The 23,580-nt window shown below is 39.4% G+C and overlaps 1 protein-coding gene and 1 pseudogene across 19 annotated transcripts in view; one reads left to right on the forward strand and one right to left on the reverse strand.

Annotated features, from left to right (window-relative positions):
• Positions 1-23,580, reverse strand: part of ULK4 (unc-51 like kinase 4) — a 659,217-nt gene that overhangs the window by 387,331 nt on the left and 248,306 nt on the right. For 14 of the 19 annotated variants that reach the window (XM_058288209.2, XM_058288208.2, XM_058288210.2 and 11 more), the window contains 2 exons: positions 13,873-13,924; positions 13,670-13,764 (listed from right to left, as the gene is read on the reverse strand). The exons of the other annotated variants lie outside the window; for them this stretch is intronic. In XM_058288209.2, coding sequence (XP_058144192.1) covers positions 13,670-13,764; positions 13,873-13,924 — 147 coding nt within the window. The remainder of the gene's footprint in view (positions 1-13,669; positions 13,765-13,872; positions 13,925-23,580) is intronic. 19 annotated transcript variants of the gene reach the window in all.
• On the forward strand, positions 9,745-10,238 carry LOC139437663 (dynein regulatory complex protein 8 pseudogene; annotated as a pseudogene).

The following is a 23,580-nucleotide window of genomic DNA, read 5'->3' on the forward strand; positions in this document are numbered from 1 at the left end:
CCTTCCAGATGGCTCCCTCATCTGTTTACTTGTTTTTGCTCATTGTCTGTTCACTGTTTTTTCTTTAGGAGGCACCAGGAACCAAACTCAGGATATCCTATGTGGGAGGTAGGTGCTCAACTGCTTGAGCCACATCCACTCCCTCCCCACAAGGTTTACATGAAGTATTATGTGTACAGAAAGTAGGTAGCTAAGAATAGCAGCAAACTTTCAAGAAAGCAGGTTGGGGTGGGGCAGGGGGAAGGCTCACACAGGTGTATGTCCCGGGTACTTAAGATGAAAAGAAAGCAGTTTACACACAGGACTAGTCAGATCATTGGAATGGAAAAGAGAGACTAGAGTAAATGGAAAAACGGAGACTATTCATTGCAAGGTACAGGAACGATTAGTTATCTGTATGATAAAAGTAAAACCTTGATTCCTGACTCACAAAATACAAAAAAATTATAGGGTGCATAAAGATTTAACAGTTAACAGAAAAGCTTTTAGAAGAAAAGACAGGAGAAAAGATTTGTGACACTGAGGTAGGAAAGTATTTCTTAAATACACCTAAAGTGCACAGACTAAGGAAAATACTAATACATTAATACATTTGATTCCATTAAAATGAAAACCATTTGTTTTACCAGGTAAGTTCCTGTGACTATGTGAGAACAGCCATTGGCTAAGAGAAACTTCTGGCCTCCATACAACTGAAAACAGCTTAGTATGCAGAAAACAAATCAATGACCAAACAACCTCCAAAAGAGTGGACGTAAGATATGAACAGGTGATTACCAAAAGGGAACACCCAAAACGTCAATAAACATATGAAAAATACTCAGCCTCACTAATAATCAGAGAAATGAGAATTAGAACACTGAGATGCCTTTTACACATATTGGGGTAAAAAATTCATATAAAAGCCAAGTATTCACAAGGCTATGAGAAAATGAATACTCATATACTGAGGTAAATTAATATAACAAGTTGGAAGAATAATTTCACAATACCTAGCAAAGCTGGAAATGAACACATCCTACAATTCAGCAATTCCATATCATATCACATGAAAATATAGCCTTTTTCATATCACATGAAAAGGTCCAGATGAAGGAAATCTAACTATGCTATATGATGCATTCAAAGCTATTTATTACAGGTCTGTTTTCAAGAGCAAAAAAAAATAGTGAATAAATCTCACAACCATTATACTGAATGAAAAAAACAAATTACAAAAGGATATATGTAGCTTGACAGTATGTATCCTGAAGCAATACCTATACTCTTAAATACGTAAGTGTAAATGTATTTGAAAAACGTATGTGATAATTTAAAAAAAGAAATCCATTTAATTACAATATTAATATTTAATGAACATATTTTTCCACTGAATGATTCAAGGCAATTTTAATGGCATGTCAGGATGATAGAAATTCACTCATTCAATTGAGAATGACCCTTTAGAAGAAGTTACTAGTAGCAAAGGTAATGGAATTAAAAACTTTCTATAATTTGTAAACGAAGACAGAGAAAATTGAAAAGATTTCTCTCATATTTTTACTGAACAATGACAGTTGATTACTTTCAAATGATGGCTACTCAATAAGGCACAAACTGGGGGAAAAATTTAATTTCACTGAAAAATTCTTCATCCTTAGCAAGTCACAGTAGTCAAGGGTATAAAAACTGAAAACCAGTTTCATCAATTCTTATTCATATTAATATTTGATAACTACATAAATCAAAATAATAAATGGACTTCAGGAAAAGATCATTATTTTTTAAATCCTAATAAGGAAAGGAGACATGAAGATAGAACCTTTAAAATGCTAGTTACTTCAGGGCACAGAGCAAAGAAACATATTTAGTTCCTAGAGTAGTTTTAAGCAGGAAACAAAAACAGAGAATATTTAAGAAAAAACATGTCTACATATGCCCCAAACAAATCTCAAGAGTCACTTTCTCTACTCTCATGAAAATGGAGAGGGGAATATATGCCTGATAGATCCCAACATACAAACATTAACTGTGCATGGACACACACAAGTAAGTATGCATACACACAAAAACGTAAGATAAATTATTTAGACTGACAATATGGAATTTGGGATTGTTGAGGCAAGTTAGCATAGTGAAAGGGGGAAGGCAGCTGGCCTGGCAGACAGCACAGCCAGCAGACCGCAAACCTCCTGAGAAGGGTGCCGGAAAAAGACACTGAGAGATCCTGGCCATGAGAATCTCATTTGGAGCGAGCAGGAAAGCCCCGGATACCACCACCGGCCCCCTGAGAAATGACAGGTAGGGAAGCCAATCGGAACAACAAACAGACCGTAAAGATGCCTGACCCAGGAGCGACTGAGCGCCTCTCTCCCGTATGGGAAGTCCTGGGTTCGGTTCCTGATGCCTTCTAAAGATGACGAGCAGACACAGAGAGCACACAACAAATGGACACATAGAACAGACAGCAAGCATAAACAAAAAAGGAGAAGGAGAAATAAATAAATAACATAAATCTTGAAAAAAAAAAAGCCTGACCTGGGGCCCTAACCACACAACTCACCATGCAGCATGCCAGCGGTCCAGGTCTCGGACTGTGGGCTTTTCTCATTTTCTTGTTTCTTAATAACTTTTTACTCCCTTGCCTACCCCATGATGTGTCCTTAACTTCTTTTATACAACATAAGCCAAGAACCTAGAAGCCCAGAAACCAGAGCCTTCTGGTAACATTAGTAGGTAAGGGGATTTTATTATTACCACTATCAGAAAACAATAGCTAGTAAGGGTTAGGAGGGAAATGAGCCTATTTATAAATACACAGGCACACTAATATATCATTAAATTGGATGTGCAGATGATCCAGATTGGGGGGGGCGCTGCTGATGGACACTGGGTTTTCTTGCTCTTGTGTTTAATAACTAGCAGTGAACAGCTGCTGAGAGTTTGATTGAAAGTGATGACTTGGGCCTTTTTCATGTCACATGAAAAGGTCCAGATGAAGGAAATCTAAAACAGACCACTGTCTAGATACAATTTACAAGTCAGATGAGAAAGGAACTCAAGCTAAGAATGAGTTCACAGGCTTACCCAGACAACTGAAGGGTTCCAAGGCATAAATGAAGGTGAAATTCCCTCAAGTCTATTCAGAATCGGGCAGCAGCAGCCTCAAATGAAACGACTGAACACAGGAACAAATCAGAATCCCATGCCAGGAAAACCACTCTGCTGGGCTCTCTGGATTCTTGTACCCTGCCAAGGCAAGGGGGGGGGGGGGCAGTCCTTACACTATTTCTAGCCAATCCACACAGTGGAAAATAGATTCACTTCACCGAAGAAAAACAGTTTTCTAACAAACCATGTGCTGATGTAGGTAAAGACACTGGGCACCTCCACAGCGTAACCTCTGATTAGTCTTCCAGATGCCAAACAGCCACTCAGGAGGGTGTGGTTCCTGACTAGAGTAATTCACATGTAAACTGAGGAAGGCAAACCAGCACCTTATACATTCTTATAATTGCACTCTCCACTAGGCCTTTTACTTTACATGTGTTTTATTGTAATTTACTCCAAATATCTCAAAATAACACTGGGAGAAACCTTAAGGTGGCTTATGAAATCACTTCACCTTTCTCTCCCTTTGAACACAGAATTTTTGCTGCCTAAAACTCCCACTCCCCATCTAAACCCCGCCCCCCCTCAGGAGTTCACAACTCCTATTGGCTCTCAAGACTTAGCTCAAAATTGCCCCTTTGAAATCCTCTCCAGACCCTGCACCTGCGTGGAGGCCCCCTGGGGAGCACTCTGCAGCTACGCATGGACCCACTCCATCCAGGACAGCTCCAGGCTCTGGCCCACACTCTCAGTGCTGGTATGTAAGGAGATGGTTTACAAAAGGCGTTCGCTATGAATGTGTGAGTGATACGTATATGAGGTTAAAACAAGAGTTACACGTTTTCTTGGGGCCACTTTTTACATCACTGCTGTAAGTCTATTCATACTAACCCATCCTATTAGTATGAATAGGTTTTGCAACCTACAGAAGTGTGTGTTATAAAAAATGCCAACTTATAGAACAAAAATCTCATTTGTCAAATGAATTTTAAATAAAGCCCTCAGCCCCAAATTCTATAAGAAATTCTGTATCTTTTCCAAAATTTGAGAATTCGCAGGGTCTTATTTATTTTCTCATGGTTCATGGCAGGCTCTGAAGTCCCACCTCCCTTATTCTCATATTTTACCTTCATTTCACATTTTCCTGCTACTTCCTTCTAAGAGATATTGGGACACTGGCCAAACATGTCAATCACTTATTACTGGCTCATTACCTTTGACCCAGAACAAAATAAAGCCCACCTGCCATAAACACCACCCCTGTAAGATGGACAAACCCTCGTCCAATCAATAGGAGTCAAGCTAACTTTCTTTCCATCTGAAAAAATCGTTAACCATCCCTACAACCCTGAAGCTACTTTTGTTCTGGCTTCCTCTGCTGCAGCCAAACTTTGGTGACCTGATTAAAATGCTGTGGTCTGCAAACCTGACTCAGATTTTCTTTCACAACCTCTGCAGCAACCAGACCAGGGAAGCCAGACAACCTCTGGAGTCCGCAGCGCAGAGCATCCAGGATGTGGTCAAAGGCACCTCTGTATACCACCCTCCACACCAACCCTCCAAAGGGGACCAACCAGAGGAAGCAATCACACAACACATCTGCCTTCCAGTGACCCCTCTTCCACCTTTCCATACCAACAACATCCAATCAGGGCACACATGAAGTCATCCCATTTTTCATTATAAAGTTCTCCTACTTTCCTGCCTGATTTGGAGTCTGCCAAACACAAGTGATAGTGACTGATTCCCTTGCTATAGCTAGCTCTGAATAAATACCTGTTTCTTCTCATTTGGAGAGTCTTTGGTTATTTCCACATTTCTCACTGTGTCATACCAACATGGTCAGAGAACAAAGTCCCCTTTTAAGGTTTAAATTTTAAAATTTCACAAGTTCAGACTTAACTGATGACTTGGAATAATAGAGAATTTATAACATCAACAGTAATAATTTAAAGTAGAATGCTTCACTACTTCTTACCCACCAAAATAGATACTATAAAAACAACAGAAGAGAACAAGTGAGGATGCAGAGAAATTAGAAGCCTTGTGCATTGCTGGTGGAAATGTAAAATACTGCAGCTCATATGGAAAGCAGTTTGGCTACACCTCTTACCATATGATCCAGCAATTCCACTACTAGGTATATACCCAAAGAACTAAAAACAAGGACTCAAATAGGTACTTTTATACCAGTGTTCATAGCAGCATTATTCACATTAGCCAAAAGGTGGGAACAATCCACTGTCAATCAACAGATGAAAGGCCTGAGAGACCAAATGTACAAATGGACACTGATCAGGAACCCTGACCCACTCTCAGCAGCAACCAGCCAGGAAAGCCCGACTCCTACCTGTAACAATCAGCCCCGGAAGCCGGTCATTCTACAGCAAACACTCCTGGAAGTCAAACAACAATCCAACCAAGAGAGCCAGAACTTGATAAGTAACTGATGGCTTCCCTAAATTTTACCCCTGCTTCCAACTTAGGACCAACCAGAGAAAGCCAAATAGGCTCCCCTAAGTCAATCCCACAGGATGCCCGACTTCTACTTCACCCTCCTCCAGCTTCCTCAACAGCCTCCAGTCAGGGCACCTCTGAAGTCCTCCCTTTTGCCCACTCTAGAGCTTTCCTGCTCCTCAACCTGCCTTTGAGTCTCTGCCAACACAAGTAATGGTGGCTGATTAGCTCTGTATACCAGCTCTGTCTAAAGAGCCTCTGCTTGCTCTCATGTGCACGTTCCTCTCTTTCCACCAAAGAAACAAAACATGGTATATACATACAATGGAATATTATTTGGCCATAAAAAGAAATGAGATTTTGATATATGCTACAACAGGGATGAACCTTCAAAACATTATGCTAAGTGAAACAAGCCAGACATAAAAGGATAAATGCTGCATGATTCCACTTAAATGATATATTTAGAATAAGCAAATTCATAGAGACAGAATGCAGATTAGTGGTTACTAGGGCCTGGAGGAAAGGAGAATGGGAATTATTGTTTATTGGGTATAGAGACCCTGTTTTGGGTGATAAAAAAAGTTTCGGTAATGGATGATGGGGATGGTAGTATAACACTGTAAATGCAATTAATGTCACTAATTGTACACTTAAAAATAAAGTGGTAAATTTCATGATATATATATATATACACACTACTACAATAAAAAATAAATTAAAAAATAGTAAGGGTGTGAAGGGGATAATTACCAGTACTGACTGTATCCCCTCAGTCTTGGGTGGCACTTAGGAGGCTACAAGAGGGAAAAGGATTCTGCAAACAAATTCTAATTTCATTAAGTTTGTCTTTTATATTGTTTTTTGTTTGATTTGTTTTATATTAGCCACTATAGGGAACCAGGGCTCTTCAGAGAAAAGACTGATTCCTGGGCCAGGGCAGGGTGGTTATATAAGCTGAGCCTAGAGTATCTTGTTGTGCCAGAAATTTAGGAAACCTCAAAAAATGATAGGGTATGTCATAAGGACACAGCCCATTTGAAAGGGCTTGAACTGGCCAAATCTAATGAGTTGAGCACCGAAAGAATTAAATGTAGTCATCAGTCATAAACCATTGATAAAAATGGGAACCTGTGGTAGACAGAGTCATGGGCCCCCAAGGACATCCAAGCCCTAACCCCAGGTAACACATTCACGGGTACACATTACCTGTATGGCAAAAGGGACTCTGGAGGTGTGAGGACTGTGAGATGGGGAGGTTACCCTGGGTTATCTAAGTGAGACCAGGGTAGGCAGGAGGCAGGCAGGTCCGAGGCAGAGGACAGAAGATGAGAGGTGACCACAGAAGCAGAGGTCAGAGAGAGGGGTGGGCTCTGAAGACGGAGGTGTTATGAGCCAAGGAAGGCAGGGGCCTTTCAAAGCTGGAAAGGCAAAAAGCCTCCCCAGAGACCCAGAAAGACCGTGTTCTACGGACACCCGACTTTAGCCCTGAAGGTCCACTGCAGGCTTTCCACCTCCAGAACTGTAGGATAATACATCTATATCAGTTTAGGCCACTACACTTGTCATAACTTATAGCATCAATAGGAAACCAATACAGAATCTACACCCAGAAAGAGAGAGAGGAGGCAGGGGAAGGGAGAGAGAGAAAGAGGAGGAGGAAAAAGAACTTTTGCCAATTCATATATTTAACTTTGCAAAAAAAGAAATAATAAAGGCTTACATTTACCAAGTCTATAAAGTCCTTTTTTATTTCCATATCCAAAATGAGTTTTATTCACATGCTTTAAAATTATTCCTGTTATTTAAAGGGATGGTAAACTACCAAATTATGTATTGTCTTTTTTTTTTCCTTCATTTTCTTTTAAATGTTACATTAAAAAAATATGAGGTCCCCATATACCCCTCACCCCACCCACCCCACCCCTCCCACATCAACCTCTTCCATCGTCACAGCACATCCACTGCACCTGGCACCCTGCAGCACATGGACAGTGGCCCACATTAGAGTCCACACTCTCCCCCAGCCCACCCGGTGGGCCATGACAGGACACACAACATCCAGCATCCATCCCTGCAGCACCACCCAGGACAACTCCAAATCCTGAAAATGCCTCCACACCATATCTCTTCTTCCCTCGCTCGACCTTTTAATATTTATGCAACCGTTTTAATTCAAGTAAACACAAAAGAAACAAACCCTAAGTATATAGTACATTTAATTTTCACAAAATGAATACACTCATATAACTAGCACCCAGGTCAAGAAACAGGACATTACCAGACATCACAAAGTTCCAATCACCACCCCAAGAGTAAATCATTATCCTGACTTTTAATAGATTGCTTTATGTTTGTAAACTTTATGTGAATGGAATCATGGGATAAATACTCTTTGGTATTTATATTAGCTCAATATTAAGTTTGTGAAATTTATCCATATTGTTAAATGTAGCTGTAAACCATTCATTTTCTTTGCTCTATAGTATTTTATCATATGGCTACCCCACAATTTAATCACTCACTAGACTGCTGATGGACATTTGGATAACTTCTTGTTTGGGAAATGTATACAGTGAACATATGTCTGTATTTCTATAACATATTTAGAAGTGAAATTGCTGAGTCGGCATATTCATACATTGGCCTTCAGAAGCTACTGCCAAACAGTTTTCCAAAGTAGTACTAATTAGTTCTGCTACCAGCAGTTTCTGAGAGTTCCATTTGCTCTATATCCACAGTATTGTCTAAAAAAATTGGTTTAAAGTCAAATCATTCAATGTTTATTAGCCACAGACCTTTAGTTTAAAAACACACAAAAGGAAAGACTTTTCATAAAAAGATTTAGCTTACTTTTTAGAGTAATAGGAACAAATACATTTTAGATGAATTATATTACTGCCAGATTTTTCTAATAAAGAAATCACCTTTATTTTCAACTATTCTTATTAGCATTCTTTCTGAAATCATCATGAGTGGGAATAGATTCTCAGTACAACCCTAATCAATATGGTATTTCTGACTGTTCTGTAGGACACACTGATAATTTCCAACTGAGGTACTAAATGTCTAAACTCTGGGAAAAATGTGATTTAAGCACTTATGCTAAAAGAATTAAATGCACTTAGCTACTTTCATATAATAAAGTATTGATTGGAAGCCTTGAACATAGTTTATGCCAACATTTCAAACATGTTATGCTCCTTGGGGTGCTGGATATTCATCTTCCTGTATTCCAGAAACACTCAAGAAGCAATAATTAGAGGATTTCCCATGAGTTATAGCTATTACAAAGTATTTTTTATGATGCCTCTAAATTGCAATGATACTTTTGCTATCATAATAGAGGTTGTTTCATTAATTAGTATGTTAGTATTTCATGATTTGAAAATAAACTAATTAAATTTCAATTAAAATATAATAGAGGGGAGCAGATGTGGCTCAAGTGGTTGCGGTCCCACCTCCCACACGGGAGGTCCTGGGTTCGGATCCCAGCGATGCTTGAAAGAACAAAAACAAACAATAAAACCAACTCAGGGAAGCCGATATGGCTTGGTGGTTGAGTGCCAGCTTCCGCATACAAAATCCTGGGATCAATCCCCAGCCCCCAGACCTAAAGGAAAAAAAAAATATATATATATATATATATATATATATAATAGAGATATTTATAAATATTCGATCGTAATATATTAGCCATGGGATTATTGTTCACCAGGCAGAATAATCAATAAGCAATACCCAAGAAAGTAATATCACAGTGGAAGATAAAGAAATCACTGCAATGAAAACAACCCTGGCAGACAATGTTTCTGGAAATGGTGGGTTTGGGTACTTGGATTAACTCTCTCACTGAAAACAGTGAAAGACACCAGATAAAATATAAAAGCTCCAACCCTATAAAACATCTAACATCTGATAAGGCAGTGGGGACTGTCAGCTCACTTTCTGAATAACAGCCTGTAACCAGAGAGTTGACACCATCTGAGCCCTATAACCAAATTTAAAACTTCACAGCTGGCAGGAAGGGGAGAAAGCCACATGCTTGCACTCAACCACCACCACATCCAGCCTCCTCCCCCAGGATTCAGAGTGGTCTGTCCTCCTGGCCAGGGTTGCTGCAGGGCTGGAAGGAGAGGAGGATATCACGACCTAGTAAACGGTAGGCATCTCTCAGGCAACAGGCTCCAGAACAAGATGGTAGAGGATAAAGAAAACATAGAGAAAGCAGTGGCAGAATTTCACAAAAAAGTCAGAAAGGCTTTGGAAGTATTTGACCATGAGTCGAATAACACAAGTGTGTATGAGAGATGCAGACAATCACCAGGTTGTTAGGATGCTACTCCAGTGAAGCAGAACTACATGATCTGACTGCAGAGGCAGACAAGGAGAACCCACTGGATACGTTTGATTTGAAAAAATTTTTCCAGTGATGACCACAGTATTACTGGAAAAAAGGTACGGACTGATTCCAGAAGATAACCTACATCAACTTTTGAGGTGTCAGAGCCAATAAATGTGAGTTTCTTAGTAGTGAAGATCTGATCGAGTCTATGCCTGAAAAAGGCGAGCCATTGTCCTCAGAGGAAATAGAAGAAATCTTGTCTGCTGCAACTGATCCAGAATCAAACTCAGTTAATTACAAGGACTATATAATGATGGTGATAGATGAAAACCAAATGCACGAATGACAATTTCTAATTCAAAGGACAACTTTATCTTATAATTCTTATAACTAATAATGCCTCACAACATAACTATTTCAAGATGTCTGTCTGGCTTTTTAAAGATGATTACACCAATTAGAAACAAATTTATTTTTAAAAACTCAATGGCTGCATTTGGCATCAGACTGAACAGAGGAGAAGACATAAATAGATCAAACAAAATTATCCAGAATATAACACTTTGAGAGAAAAAGATGTAATATACCGAAAGATCATAAGAAGTGTTTAGCGTACATGACCCAAGTTGCTGAAGGAAGGGAGAGAGAGACACTAAGCAGAGATAAAGGATGAGAATTTTCTAGGACTAATGAAAAAGGACAATCAACAGATTCAAAAGACATAAAGAATACTAAGCAGAATAAATAAAAAGAAACTCCCATTTAGCTACATCACAGCAAAACTTCAGAAAACCAAACTGTCTCCCCAACCCAAAAACAATCCTAAAAGGAAATGAGGGAAAAGACAGATTATTTTCAGAAGAAAAATAGACTAATAGCTAATTTATCAATAGCAAAAACAGAGGACATAAAACAATGAAATAATATCTTATCAGTAAAAGAAAAAATAACTACCAACCTAGAATTTAATACCCAGCAAAAATATCCCTCAAGAAATAAAGACAGGCATCCTACCACAACCCTCTGGTTCTCCCACCACCCTCTGCTCATCCTTCAGAATTAACTGGAATGCTCCCTTCTCCCCAGAGCCCACCAAAAAGATACAGTAGAGTTTGCATAAGTCCTGATCTTAAAAAGAAATACACACACAAACAAGAAAAATACTTAAGCTCTGATCGTTTTTGCTCTGAATTTTAGATACTTATTTTAATTTTTCTTTTTTTTTTCTTGCCCAGAAAATAAATCCCACACAATAATGCATTGCAAAGACATTTTTTATGGTAACCTCACTACGTATCTGTTTTTCCCTTTCATCTTTCTTATTTTCCTATTTTTTAAACCTTCATTATTAATTTCACTCAAATCTGTTCTTTACTATTCCTTGTTCATTAAACATGGTTGGCACATAGTAGGCATTCAATAAATATTTGTTGTCTTGTACTAAAAAAAAAAAAGAAATAGAGAATTAAAGATATTACCAGACAAACAAAAAGCCGAGAGAGTTGGCCACTATCACACCCAAGCTAAAGTAAAGTACTTCAGTCAGAAATAAGGGAAGAAAAGTAGAAGGAATGAGAACCAAGAAAGGAGCAAATATGTAAGTAAATGTAAATAAGCATTAATTATATTAAAATAGCAATAATAAGGTCTGGTGGGGATGCAAGAAGAGAAAAATGGAATCAAGATCAGAACTTCAGAATTTCCAGAATATTTTCTAATAGCTTTCTTTAATATAGGGAGTCAAACACATCTAAACAAGCCTTAAAATTCCAGACACATACATGATTGATACTTTGAAATGCAATTACTACTGTCCCATCATCACATCATCGCTGAAGTAAATGAAAAAGTAAGCAAATGAAACTGGAAAAGAAATAAGGATCTCTGTAATTATAGAGAGACTACAAAAAAACACATGCACATAAGGGACATTTATGTGGCTTGTTTACCTTTTTTATTCTTATCTGAACAATATAACATTTAAGAAGCTATATATTCTTGTAAATACTATTCCACAAAAACATGAAGTATGTTAACCAGGATCTAAATTCCAGCTTAAAGTCACTTGCTCCTGGGAAACGGACTTTGGCCCAGTGGTTAGGGCGTCCGTCTACCACATGGGAGGTCCGCGGTTCAAACCGCGGGCCTCCTTGACCCGTGTGGAGCTGGCCCACGTGCAGTGCTGATGCACGCAAGGAGTGCCCTGCCACGCAGGGGTATCCCCCGTGCAGGGGAGCCCCACGCGCAAGGAGTGCGCCCCGTAAGGAGAGCCGCCCAGCGTGAAAAGAAAGAGCAGCCTGCCCAGGAATGGCGCCACCCACACTTCCTGTGCCGCTGACTACAACAGAAGCGGACAAAGAAACAAAAGCAGACAAAGAAACAAGTCGCAGCAAATAGACACCAAGAACAGACAACCAGGGGAGGGGGGGGAATTAAATAAATAAATAAATCTTTAAAAAAAATAAAGTCACTTGCTCCTAATTTTAACAATAATTCATAGTTGAGAAAGCAAGATATATAATTATACTTTCCTGGCATTATAAATCACATGTTGTCATTTTTGTAAATTAAATCTTAACATGCATGCAATATAAATCCAAATGAGAGCCCAGGTCTCTGATTCCAAGATGTCATGAGCCAAGGAAAAGACCATTTAAATAAAGGATTTGATACACAAAAGGGAGCTGAGGGGAGGGGGGGAGATAATGTAAGGAAACAAATTATAGAATTCAGTCCTACAATGGTATCTACCTGACCCTGAAGGTGTCAATTAATTTTTAACTCATACTTTCTTCTTTAAAATACAAGTGCAGTTTTGAAATTCAGTATGATTCATTGTCATTACAGGCAGTCCCCAAGTCACAAGTGATTGCTGTCCAAATTCAAACTTTGCCTATAGGTTAGCTGTTTGAAATTTGTGTAACATTTTCCTAATAAAATCTCTGCTGTGTTATGCCTTAGATGTCCATATAATGTATTATTCAGACATGGTCACTTTTGCTAGGCATGGGACATGGGGATAGCACATGCTAAATGGGCAAGCGACACACATCTTCCCAGTACTAGTCATCAGTGCTTCCATGGGAGGGGCAGCGCAGGAAGAGTGGGGCTCTGGCTCTGCTCCAAGGCAACTTTTAGGAACAGCCATCACGTGGGGAAGCCTGATGCTACTCCTTACCTTGCAGCTCTAGCATCTTCCTGCCAGTGTGGATGCCATCCCACAGCCTTTCTTCTTTCCTCTAAAACTATAGTACCCAGCTCACCTAAGGATCCCTCTAGACAATGGTTCTCAACAGAGGGCAATTTAGACCCCTAGGTGACATCTGGCCATGTACAGAGACATTTTTGTCATAACTGGGGAGGAAAGAAGAGGAGTGAGTCCTAAAAGAACCTAGTGGAGAGAGACCAGAGACGCTTTTAAACACCCTACAAGGCCTGGGACAGCCTCCCACAACAAAGAATGTCCCGCCCAAAACGCTAAGAGTGCCAAGGTTGAGAAACCCTAAGCGCTTATACAACAAATAATTGGGGAAGAAGTAAGAAAGGGAGGCTGAGGGTGAGATGGGAACCAGGAAGGAAAGAGAATAGGGAACAAAGAAAAATTCCAGGAAAATAGTCAAGGAGGGTGGGGATATCCTAACTTCACCTGTTAGCTTTTCTTAATGGTTATTTTACATGAAAAATACATATACAGCCAGTCGCCTATAAACCAGGTCTCTCTATATAGAAAACTACCAAATAAACAAAAAGGTGTTTTCAGAAGCTACCAGAACTGACCGTTGAGCGATAGTCTTTCAGTAAAACAGGATACTGTATTATAGCTTCAAAAGTTGACAATGTGATCTTGATAAATTCTTCAGATGCCGTCACTCCTAGGAATACAGGTAATTATTATAGGTGTTGATTTACATGTTCTAAAACACAGTATCAAAGTACTTCAAACTTCAAACAAAACACAAAATGCCCTATGGTCTACTCACCTATAGCTCCATCTATGTTAGTCTCTCCTGAGTCTACTGATTTAATATGACTCTGCAGGACAAAAATAAATTTTTACCAAATGGAGGTTTCAAAATAACTCTAAAGTAAAATACATGTAGTTACTGTTGTGCCCAAACCTGTACCTGTCATTCTTGATGAAATGAGTCACAGAAGGACAATCACTATAATCACATTTTTAAATACAATAAAAACTCTATACAAATTATATACTATAATCATTTTTAAATGTACAAATTACTATTGATTAGATCTAGTGTTAAAATAAATTCAATAGTAATACAAGCACAGAAAGGTCACCCAGTAAAGGTGAGGACGATCTAAACACTATATAACCATTTCCAAAAATTTCCCACCTCTACACACACCACACCTTGGAAGCTGGTGGGAATGTTATCTGAGCAGATGAAATGGCCATCTTGAAAGAAAATCCACTCTTAGCTACCTTGAGTACAAATGCATCAGGGCACAGCAGTTTGGTTTACAAGGACTGTCTTTACACCTAACCACTAGTTGTATTCTCACCCAGGTGTCTCCTATTTCAGCTCCCCCTCTCTTATCTGAGGTGGGAGGTATGCTTTCGTTTTTCATTTTCTGCCTGTCTGTACTGTTGGGATTTTCTATCCATGAGCATGTATTTTTTTTTTCAATGTCAACAAAAGTTATCTAGTCAATGAAATTATGGACTTCCAAAAAAAACTTATTTTTTTCCATATACGTCCTTAGTTTTTAAAAATCCCTACAGAATGTTTCAAAGATTTACCAATGTTAATGTCTTTTGATATATTCTTCTTCATCCTCAGCATACCAGGAGGTGATCAGGTGAGTGTATGGACAGGGTAGGAGGCACAGGAGAGTCAAGAAAAAAAGTAATGGTATGAATAGTCATCTAGGTGAAGGTAGAGGCATAAAAATCAGGAAAATGAGCAAAAGCTCCCAGTCTGCAGACAGGGCTCACTTGAAAAGAGCAGTAATAAATTTAAAGTGAGACCAGTCACTTTCATTGTGTTTTTCTCTAGCCATAATGAGTTGCTCTAACCAGGGGTAGAGTAGGTGAAGAATTAAATTTAACCAGGAATGGCGTTTCCCTGAAGATGGCAGTGGAGGAAGAGAACAGAAAGGGTCTTATGGGTACATGGACAGCAGTGACTGATGCTGAGTAAAGAGAACTATGAAAGGGTCACGGGAGGGGGCAGGAGATGATGACTGGAAAGGTGGCAGGACCAATCTGAGGCTCAGAGGTGTTGGGCACAGAGGAAATGAGCTGAAAAAAAGAGGGGGTAGCCAGACAGTGTGGATGCTGAAAACAGAGTCCAGAGTCTGACTACGGGTCCAAGCAGCTGAAAGAGAGGAAGACAAGCTCCTGGAGAAGGAGCAGGGGAAGTAGCCTAGAGGCTGAGGTGTTGGAAGGGTCTTTCACAGGGATAGTGAATTCTCCAGGAAGGATGACAGGAGCAGCACAGAGAGAATGACAGTTTCAAGAATTCTGAAGAATGAGGCGCAATAACCCAATGTCTATAGATGACTGCAGTCGCGGGGTAGCACAAGATGAACCCTGATGGCAGTGGCTTCAAAACTGGAGTTCTAGCAGAGGAGCACGAAAGATAGATGTCTATCCATCCACAGCTAGGCCCACTGGTTGCACGAGTATGGGGCAGAAAATGGCCCCACCTGGAGGACAAAGGGGAAACTGCACCTCTAAGAAGGGCAGCACACCCTCAAAGGAGCTAAAAATAGCTCCTGGAGCAAACTTAGGTAGACGAATTCACAGCTTTTCAAAAAATAAAAAACTCAGAGAAGAGTTCTGTGGCAACAAATAAGTATATAATATTATGGTTAAAAATATACAAGCACCCTCTCTTAAACTGCTTCATGTACAATAACAAATAAAGTCAAAATCTATCAACAAAGCAACATCCAACTTATAATTTTATCATCCAAACCATTCATAGTGCTATAAAAGGACCAGAATGGGAAGCAGGGAGAGAAAAAGAGGAAAAAAGTATGGGGAAATAATTCCCAGGCCTTGGAAAGCTGATCACCTAAAATATTAAAATTTGAAATTAAAGGTATAAAATTAAGAATAGCTATAAGGTATTAACCAGGATAAAGGGCACTGCATGAATGAGATTAATGAAAGGCAAACATTTTTGTTTCTTATATTTGAAATTTCGAATTATGCCCTTTTGTAGCAAATATGATCCCCATGCAACTGTTGCACTTCTTATAAAATTAGGCCAGAACTTGAGAGCACACAACAAAGTCAGTCCCCTCCCTCAGTCATCAATCAAGTAGCATTTTTTAAAGGGTGCAATAAATACAATGAACATTACGACAGAACAGACACAAACTCCCAAAAACCCTTAATGTCACAACTCCCTGTTTCAGACCATCTCAACAGGAGGCCCAAAAGAACTATGCTATTCAACAGAGTTTCCCCATAGCCCTTCCCCAGATATTTCACAACTGAAACATGAATAGCGAGACAGGTCTGAAGATAAACTACTGCTCCTAATAAGAAGTAAAAACAGCAATTTTCAGCTGGACAGTTCTCTTCTACCTCAACCCTTGAAAAGCTTGGTAATGATTCTAAACATAAGTCTCTTTAAAACCGAAAACCAAAACTTTATTTCACTTGGGAAGAAATTACCATATTCCATACCTTTATATATAAAAAGCAGCTGAAATAGTCCCTCAAAAAAATAAAAATAAAAAAAAGACACGTACAGGTAAACTGGCAAACCATGCCCTACCACAGTGAAAACCGAAGCCATGGACAGCACAATGCCCCCTCCCTCCAGCCTGCAGCGTGTGGACCCTTCTCAGGAGTGGAGATCACACCAACCTTCCCACTCATCCCCACTCACCCTCAGGTAGACCACCAGCTCCTGGAGCACTGTAGCAGGAAGCCCAAGAAGTTCTTGGCAGCATCTTGCTGCTATTGGATACTGCTACTGAGGTGCACCAGGCTCTAATGCCTCCAATTAAGGTACACTTTTGAAATATAAAAGGACAATATACCTGGCACAATACATTATCTATACTACCAGATAAGTTCCTAAAAATATTAAAAATAAAGTTTATCTCCACACAATGCTAAGAATGCAAATACAAACGACCTGCTCTCTCACATCATCAGCACAGAAGCAGCACTGTGCTCCAGACAGTTTAGCAAATTCATGTTCTGGGGAGCTTCACCCCCTCCCCAACTCCAGTAAGTTAGAAAAACTGTGTTTAAACAAAATTAAGAAGAATTGAGATGAAAGTGAAGATGATGGCAGAGTACAGAACCCCTAGAGTCATCTCATGCTACAGGGTAGTTAGCAATCCCCCAGAGCTATCTAAAGCACCTGTTGGGGTTCCAGGAGACCAGAAGAGCATCCTGCAACATCCTTGAAGGAATGAAGGAGAACACTGCACATCTACAGAGAAATCTGTGAGTACAGCACTCCACACTGCAGAGGCAGGTGCCCATCCTCTACCAGTGGCACAAGCTGCCACAGGAGTTATTCCATGGCTGGAGCTGGAAGGTCCATTTCCAAAAAGCAGGGGCGGAAGACTGTCAGGCACTGCCTTCAGCTACTGACTAGTAAATTTGGCTGGCTACAAAAGTCAGAAAGAGGCTGGTGGCCACCATTTTAACTCTGCCCCTCATGAGGGGAAGCCAGGCTGACTGAAAATCACAGTGATGGTAGGAACCAGCTTCTTTCCATCCAGATTAGACTGCAGTCCTAGCCTAGGTTCCAGTTCCATCTCCGACAGGGAAGAAGCTGGAGGAATCTACACGAGCCTCTTAGTGCAACTACAGGAGCTTTCAGCCAGCCTAGACGGGTCAGACACCTAGGGATCCATCCACGCCCCTCAATAGGATAAGAGAAGAGCTATAATTCCTCAGTCTCTCAGGACAACTGCAGGTGCTTTAAGCCTGCACTGACTAGTTTCTTGAGCACTATCCCTCCCCTCCCATTGCCCCCATAGGATAGGAGAGGGCTGGTGTTTCTTCAGCCTCTCTGGGCAACTGCAAGTACTTTCAGCCCACACACAGTGGATAGTCAAATACCTGTAGCTCCATCCCTGCTCCTTAATAGGATAAGAGGGGAGCCATATCCCCTCTGCCGATCTATGAAACTAAAGGTTCTTCCAGCCTGTACAGTCTGGTTATTCAGACACATATAGCTCTATCCCTGCCCCCCAAAGGGATAGGAGTGGAGATGTATTCCCTCAACCACTCTGGGCAACTGCAGGCACTTTCAGCTGACACAGACCAATTGGTTGAACATCTGGACTCTACCCCCACCATCCCCACAGGAAAGAAGTGGGCTGGTGTTTCCTCAGCCTCCCTGGGCAACTGCAACTACTTTTGGCCTGCTCAGGCTCATCTGTTGGATGCCTGTGGTTCCATCCCCACACTTTAAAGGGCAGAAGAGACAGTATTCCCTCAGCCTCTCATGGCAATTGCAGGTGCTTTCAGCCCTCATGGAATAGATCATTGGGCACTCCAGAGGGACCATCCCCACCCCTGGCAGGGGAGGAAAGGGGTCGGTACTACATCAACTTACCTGGGCGACTACAGTCAGTTTTGACCTGCATGGATTAGTTTGCTGCCCACACCTGCAACTCCATCCCCACCCCAGGCAGGGGAGGAAGGGCCATGAAGCTTCATCAGTCTCTCCAGGCAACTACAGTTGGTCTTGGCCTACACAACTTGGATTATTACACCCAGTTGCAGCTTCATCCCTATCCTTGGCAGAGGAGAAAGGTGGGGGAAGCTTCATCAGTTCCTGGGGCAGCACAGGTAGCTTCAGCCTCTACAACTCACAGAACCAACTATATCCTCAGCTGCTACTACACAACCAGCAGGTAGAAAGTACAAGACCTAAATTAAAGAGAAAAACTGCACCCAGAATAAATACATCTAGTATGCCAGATGCCAAGACACCAATAAAAAATTAGTCATACCAAGAAAAGGAAGATATGGCCCAAAGGAAAAAGATAAGCCTGCATATGACATAAAGGAATAGAGACAACTAATCATAGATGTTCAAACAAATCTCCTTAGTAAATTCAATGAGATGGCTAAAGAGATTAAGGATATTAAGATGACAGTGGGTGAGCACAAAGAAGAATTTGAAAGCATACACAGAAAAATAGCAGATCTTAAAGGAATGAAAGGCACAATAAATGAAATTAAAAATACACTGGAGGCATATAACAGCAGATTTGAGAAGGCAGAAGAAAGGATCACTGAGCTTGAAGACATGGCCTCTGAAAGGGTACAAAAGAACAGATAAAAAAAGAATGGCAAAAACTGAACAGGGTCTCAGAGAACAAAATGACACACAAACACGCATGTCATGGGTGTTCCAGAAGCAGAAGAGAAGGTAAAAGAGGCAGAAAGAATATCTGCAGAAATAATGGTTGAAAATTTCCCAACCCCATGAACACAGATATCCATGTCCAAGAAACACAATGTAGTCCCGTCTGAATAAATATGAATAGACCTACTCTGAGACATTTACCAATCAGAATGTCAAATGCCAAAGTCAAATAATTCTGAGAGCAGCACAAGAAAAACAATGCATAACATATAAGGGATACCCAATAAGATTAAGAGCTGATTTCTCATCAGAAACCATGGAGGTAAGAAGACAGTGATATATATTTAAGATAATGCAAAAAAAATCTGCAAGCTAAGACTCTTATATCCAGCAAGAATGTCTTTCAAAAATGTGTGAGTTTAGAGATAAACAGAAATTGAGAGTTTGTAACCAAGAGAATGACTTTTCAGGAAATAATAAAAGGAGTGCTACAGCCTAAAAAGAAAAGACAGGAAAGAGGCTTGGAAGAGAGTCTAGAAATGAAGAGATCAGTAAAAGTAACCAAATGTATAAAAATAACGGTGAAAATAAAATATGACAGATAAAACCCAAAGGTCAAAATGGGTAAAATAAGAACTGCCTTAATAACAACAACATTTAATGTTAATGGATTAACTTCCCAAATGAAAAGACACAGACTGGTGAAATGGTTAAGAAAATATGAGCCATCTATACCCTACCTATGAGAGACTCACCTCAAACCCAAGGATACCAATAGATTGAAAGTGAAAGGCTGGAAAAAGATATTCCATGCATGCAGTAACCAAAATAAAAAAGCTAGAGTAATTACACTTATATCAGATGAAATAGACTTTATAGGCAAAACTTTTACTAGAGACAAGAACATTATATATTAATAAAAGGGGCAATTCACCAGGAAGAAATAAAATCATATATGTATACGCACCAAACCAGGATGCTCCAAATTACATGAGGCAAACACTGAGAAAACTCAAGGGAGAATGAGCTGTCACTACAATAATAGTTGTAGACTTTAGTACACCACTCTCAGCATTGGATAGAACCTCTGGGCAGAGGATCAATAAAGAAACAGGGAGCCTGAATAATATGATATATGGACTAAACATAACAGACATATACAGAACACTGGATACCGAAACAGCAGGATATACATTCTTTCCAAGTGCTAATGGATCATTCTCCAGGATAAACAGTATGTTGGATCACAAAGCAGATCTCAATAAATTCAACAAGGTCAAAATTATAAAAAACATCTTCTCTGATAATAATGGAATAAAGCTAGAAATCAACAGCCAAAAAAAAGGGAAAATTCACAAATATAGGGAGATTAAACAACACTATCTTAAATAATCAGTGGCTCAAAAAGAAATTGAGAGAGAAATAAATATCTCAAGATAAATGAAAACGAGACCACAAAATATCAGAACCTATGGGATGCAGCGAAACAGTGCTGAGAGAGAAATTTATAGCCCTCAGTGCTTACATTAAAAAAAGAAGAGCTAAAATCAATGACCTAATTACACAGCTGGAGGAATTAGAAAAAGAACATAAAATTATACCCAAATCAAGCAGAAGGAATGAAATACCAAAGATCAGAGCAGAAATAAATGAAATTGAGAAAGAAGAGCAGAGAGATTAACAAAACCAAAAGTTGGTTCTTTGAGATTATTGACAAACCCTTAGCTACACTGTCAAAGAAAAAAATGAGAGAAGATGCAAGTAAATTAAAAAATGAAAAGAGATATTTTTACCCACCCCACAGAAAGAAGGGAGCTCATAAGAAGATACTATAAACAACTGTACGCCAACGAACTAGACAATACAGATGAAATGGAAAAACTCCTAGGAATATACGAACAAACTACACTGGCCCTAGAAGAAAGAGAAGACCTCAAGAAACCAATCACGAGTAAAGAGATTGAAATAGTCATCAAACAGCTTCCCAAAATGAAAAGTCCAGTACCAGATGATTTTACAGGTGAGTTCTACCAAGCATTCAAAGAAGATTTAATACCCACTGTACTCAAAATCTTCCAAAAAAATTGAACAAGGAACATTATCAAAATCATTCTATGAAGAAAATATCACCCTAATACCAAAGCCAGACAAAGACATTACAAAAAAAGGAAATTACAGATCCATTTTGCTAATGAATACAGATGCAAAAATCCTCAACAAAACACTTGCTAATTGAATCCAACAAATTAAAAGAATTATTCATTATGATCAAGCAGGTTTTAAACCAGGCATGCAAGGAAGGTTCAATACAAGAAAATCAATCAATGTAATATACCACATTAATAAATCAAAGAAGTAATATCATATGAGCCTACTGATACAGAAAAGACATTTGACAAAATACGGCATTCTTTCTTGATAAAAAAATACTACACAAAGATAGGAATTGAAGGAAAGTTTCTCAACTTGATAAAGACCATATATGAAAAACCTACAGCTAACACTGTACTAAATGGTGACAGACAGAAAGCTTTCCCATTGAGATTGGGAACAAGACATGGATGCCCACTATCACCACTGTTGTTCAATATAGTACTAGAGATTCTAACTAGAGTAATCAGGCAAGAAAAAGAAATGAAAGACATCCAAATAAAAATAAAATAAAATAAAACTTTCACCGTTCACAGATGATATGATCCTATACTGAAAAGGCCCCAAAAAATCTATAGCAAAGTTGCATAGAGCTAATAAAGGATTTCAGCAAATTGGCAGGATACACAAAAATCAGTATTGCTTCTTATACTAGAAATGCACAATTTGAGGAGCACGTCAGGAAAAAATTCCATTTGCAATAGTGACTAAAAGAATCAAACATTTAGGAATAAACTTAACCAAGGATGTAAAGCACTAGTATTCAGACACTATAATGCATTGCTAAAAGAAATTTTAAAATCACCTAAATAAGTGGAAGAACGTTCCATGCTTATGGACTGGAAAATTATCATTAAGATGTCAATTCTACCCAAATTGGTATACAGAGTCAATGTAATCCCAATAAAAATTCCACCAGCATGTCTTAAAGAAATGGAAAAGCCAATTATCAAATGTTCATTTGGAAAGATAAGGGGCCCTGAATACCCAGAAACACCTTCAAAAGGAAGAGCAAAGTTGGCGGACTCTTACTTCCGGACTTTAAATCATATTACCTAGCTACAGTGGTAAAAACAGCATGATACTAGCATAAAGATAGCACATACACAATGGAACCAGACTGATGGTTCAGCAACAGTCCGTGACATCTATGGTCAAATTATTTTCAGCAAGGCTGTCAAACCCACCCAGCAGGGGCAGAACAGTCTATTCAACAAATGGTGCTGGGAGAATTAGATATCCATAGCCAAAAGAAATAAAGAAGACCCCTATCTCACACCTTATACAAAAATTCACTTGAAAAGGATCGAAGACTTAACTATAAAATCTACAGCCATAAAGCTCCTAGAAGAAAAGGTAGGGAAACATCTTCAAGCCATGGGAGTTGCTGAGGGCAGGGAGAGGGAGGAAGACGTGTGATATGGAGCATTTTCAGGACTTAGAGTTGTCCTGAATGATATTGCAGGGACAGATGCAGGACATTGTATATCCTGCCATAACCCACCGGACAGACCAGGGGTTAAGTGTGAACTACAGTGTAAACTATGGTCCATGTGGTGCAGCAGTGCTCCACAGTATATTCACCAAATGCAATGAATATGACTTACTGATGAAGGGGAACGTTGATGTGGGAGGAGCAGTGGTGGGGTGGGCAGTGGGGTATGTGGGAACCTCTTATGTTTTTTAATATAACATTTTGTGTAATCTATTCATCTCTTTTAAAAATAAAAAAAAGACATGGGTTAGGTGGCAGATTCTTAAACCTTACACTAAAAGCATGAGCAAGACAAGAAAACATGGATAAAAGGGACCTCCTCAAACTTAAACGCTTTTGTGAGTCAAAGGACTTCATCAAGAAAGTGAAAAGGCAGCCCACTCAATGGGAGAAAAATATTTGGAAACCACATATCTGATAAGGATTTGATTTCCATTCTATATAAAGGGACCAAACAACTCAACAATAAAAGACCAAGCAATCCAGTTTTAAAATGGGCAAAAGACTTAGACATTTCTCCAAAGAGGAAATACAAATGGTCAAAAAGCACATGAAAAAAATGTTCAGTATCACTACCAATTAGGGAAATGCAAATCAAAACAATGAGATATAATCTCACAACACAGAATGGCCATTAAAGAAATAGAAAACAATAAGTGCTGGACAGGTTTTGGAAAAATTGAAACACTCCTTTACTGTTGGTGGGAATGTAAAATTGTACAGCC

The sequence above is a fragment of the Dasypus novemcinctus genome, chromosome 26 (assembly GCF_030445035.2).
Source record: "Dasypus novemcinctus isolate mDasNov1 chromosome 26, mDasNov1.1.hap2, whole genome shotgun sequence".
Taxonomy (NCBI): domain Eukaryota; kingdom Metazoa; phylum Chordata; class Mammalia; order Cingulata; family Dasypodidae; genus Dasypus; species Dasypus novemcinctus.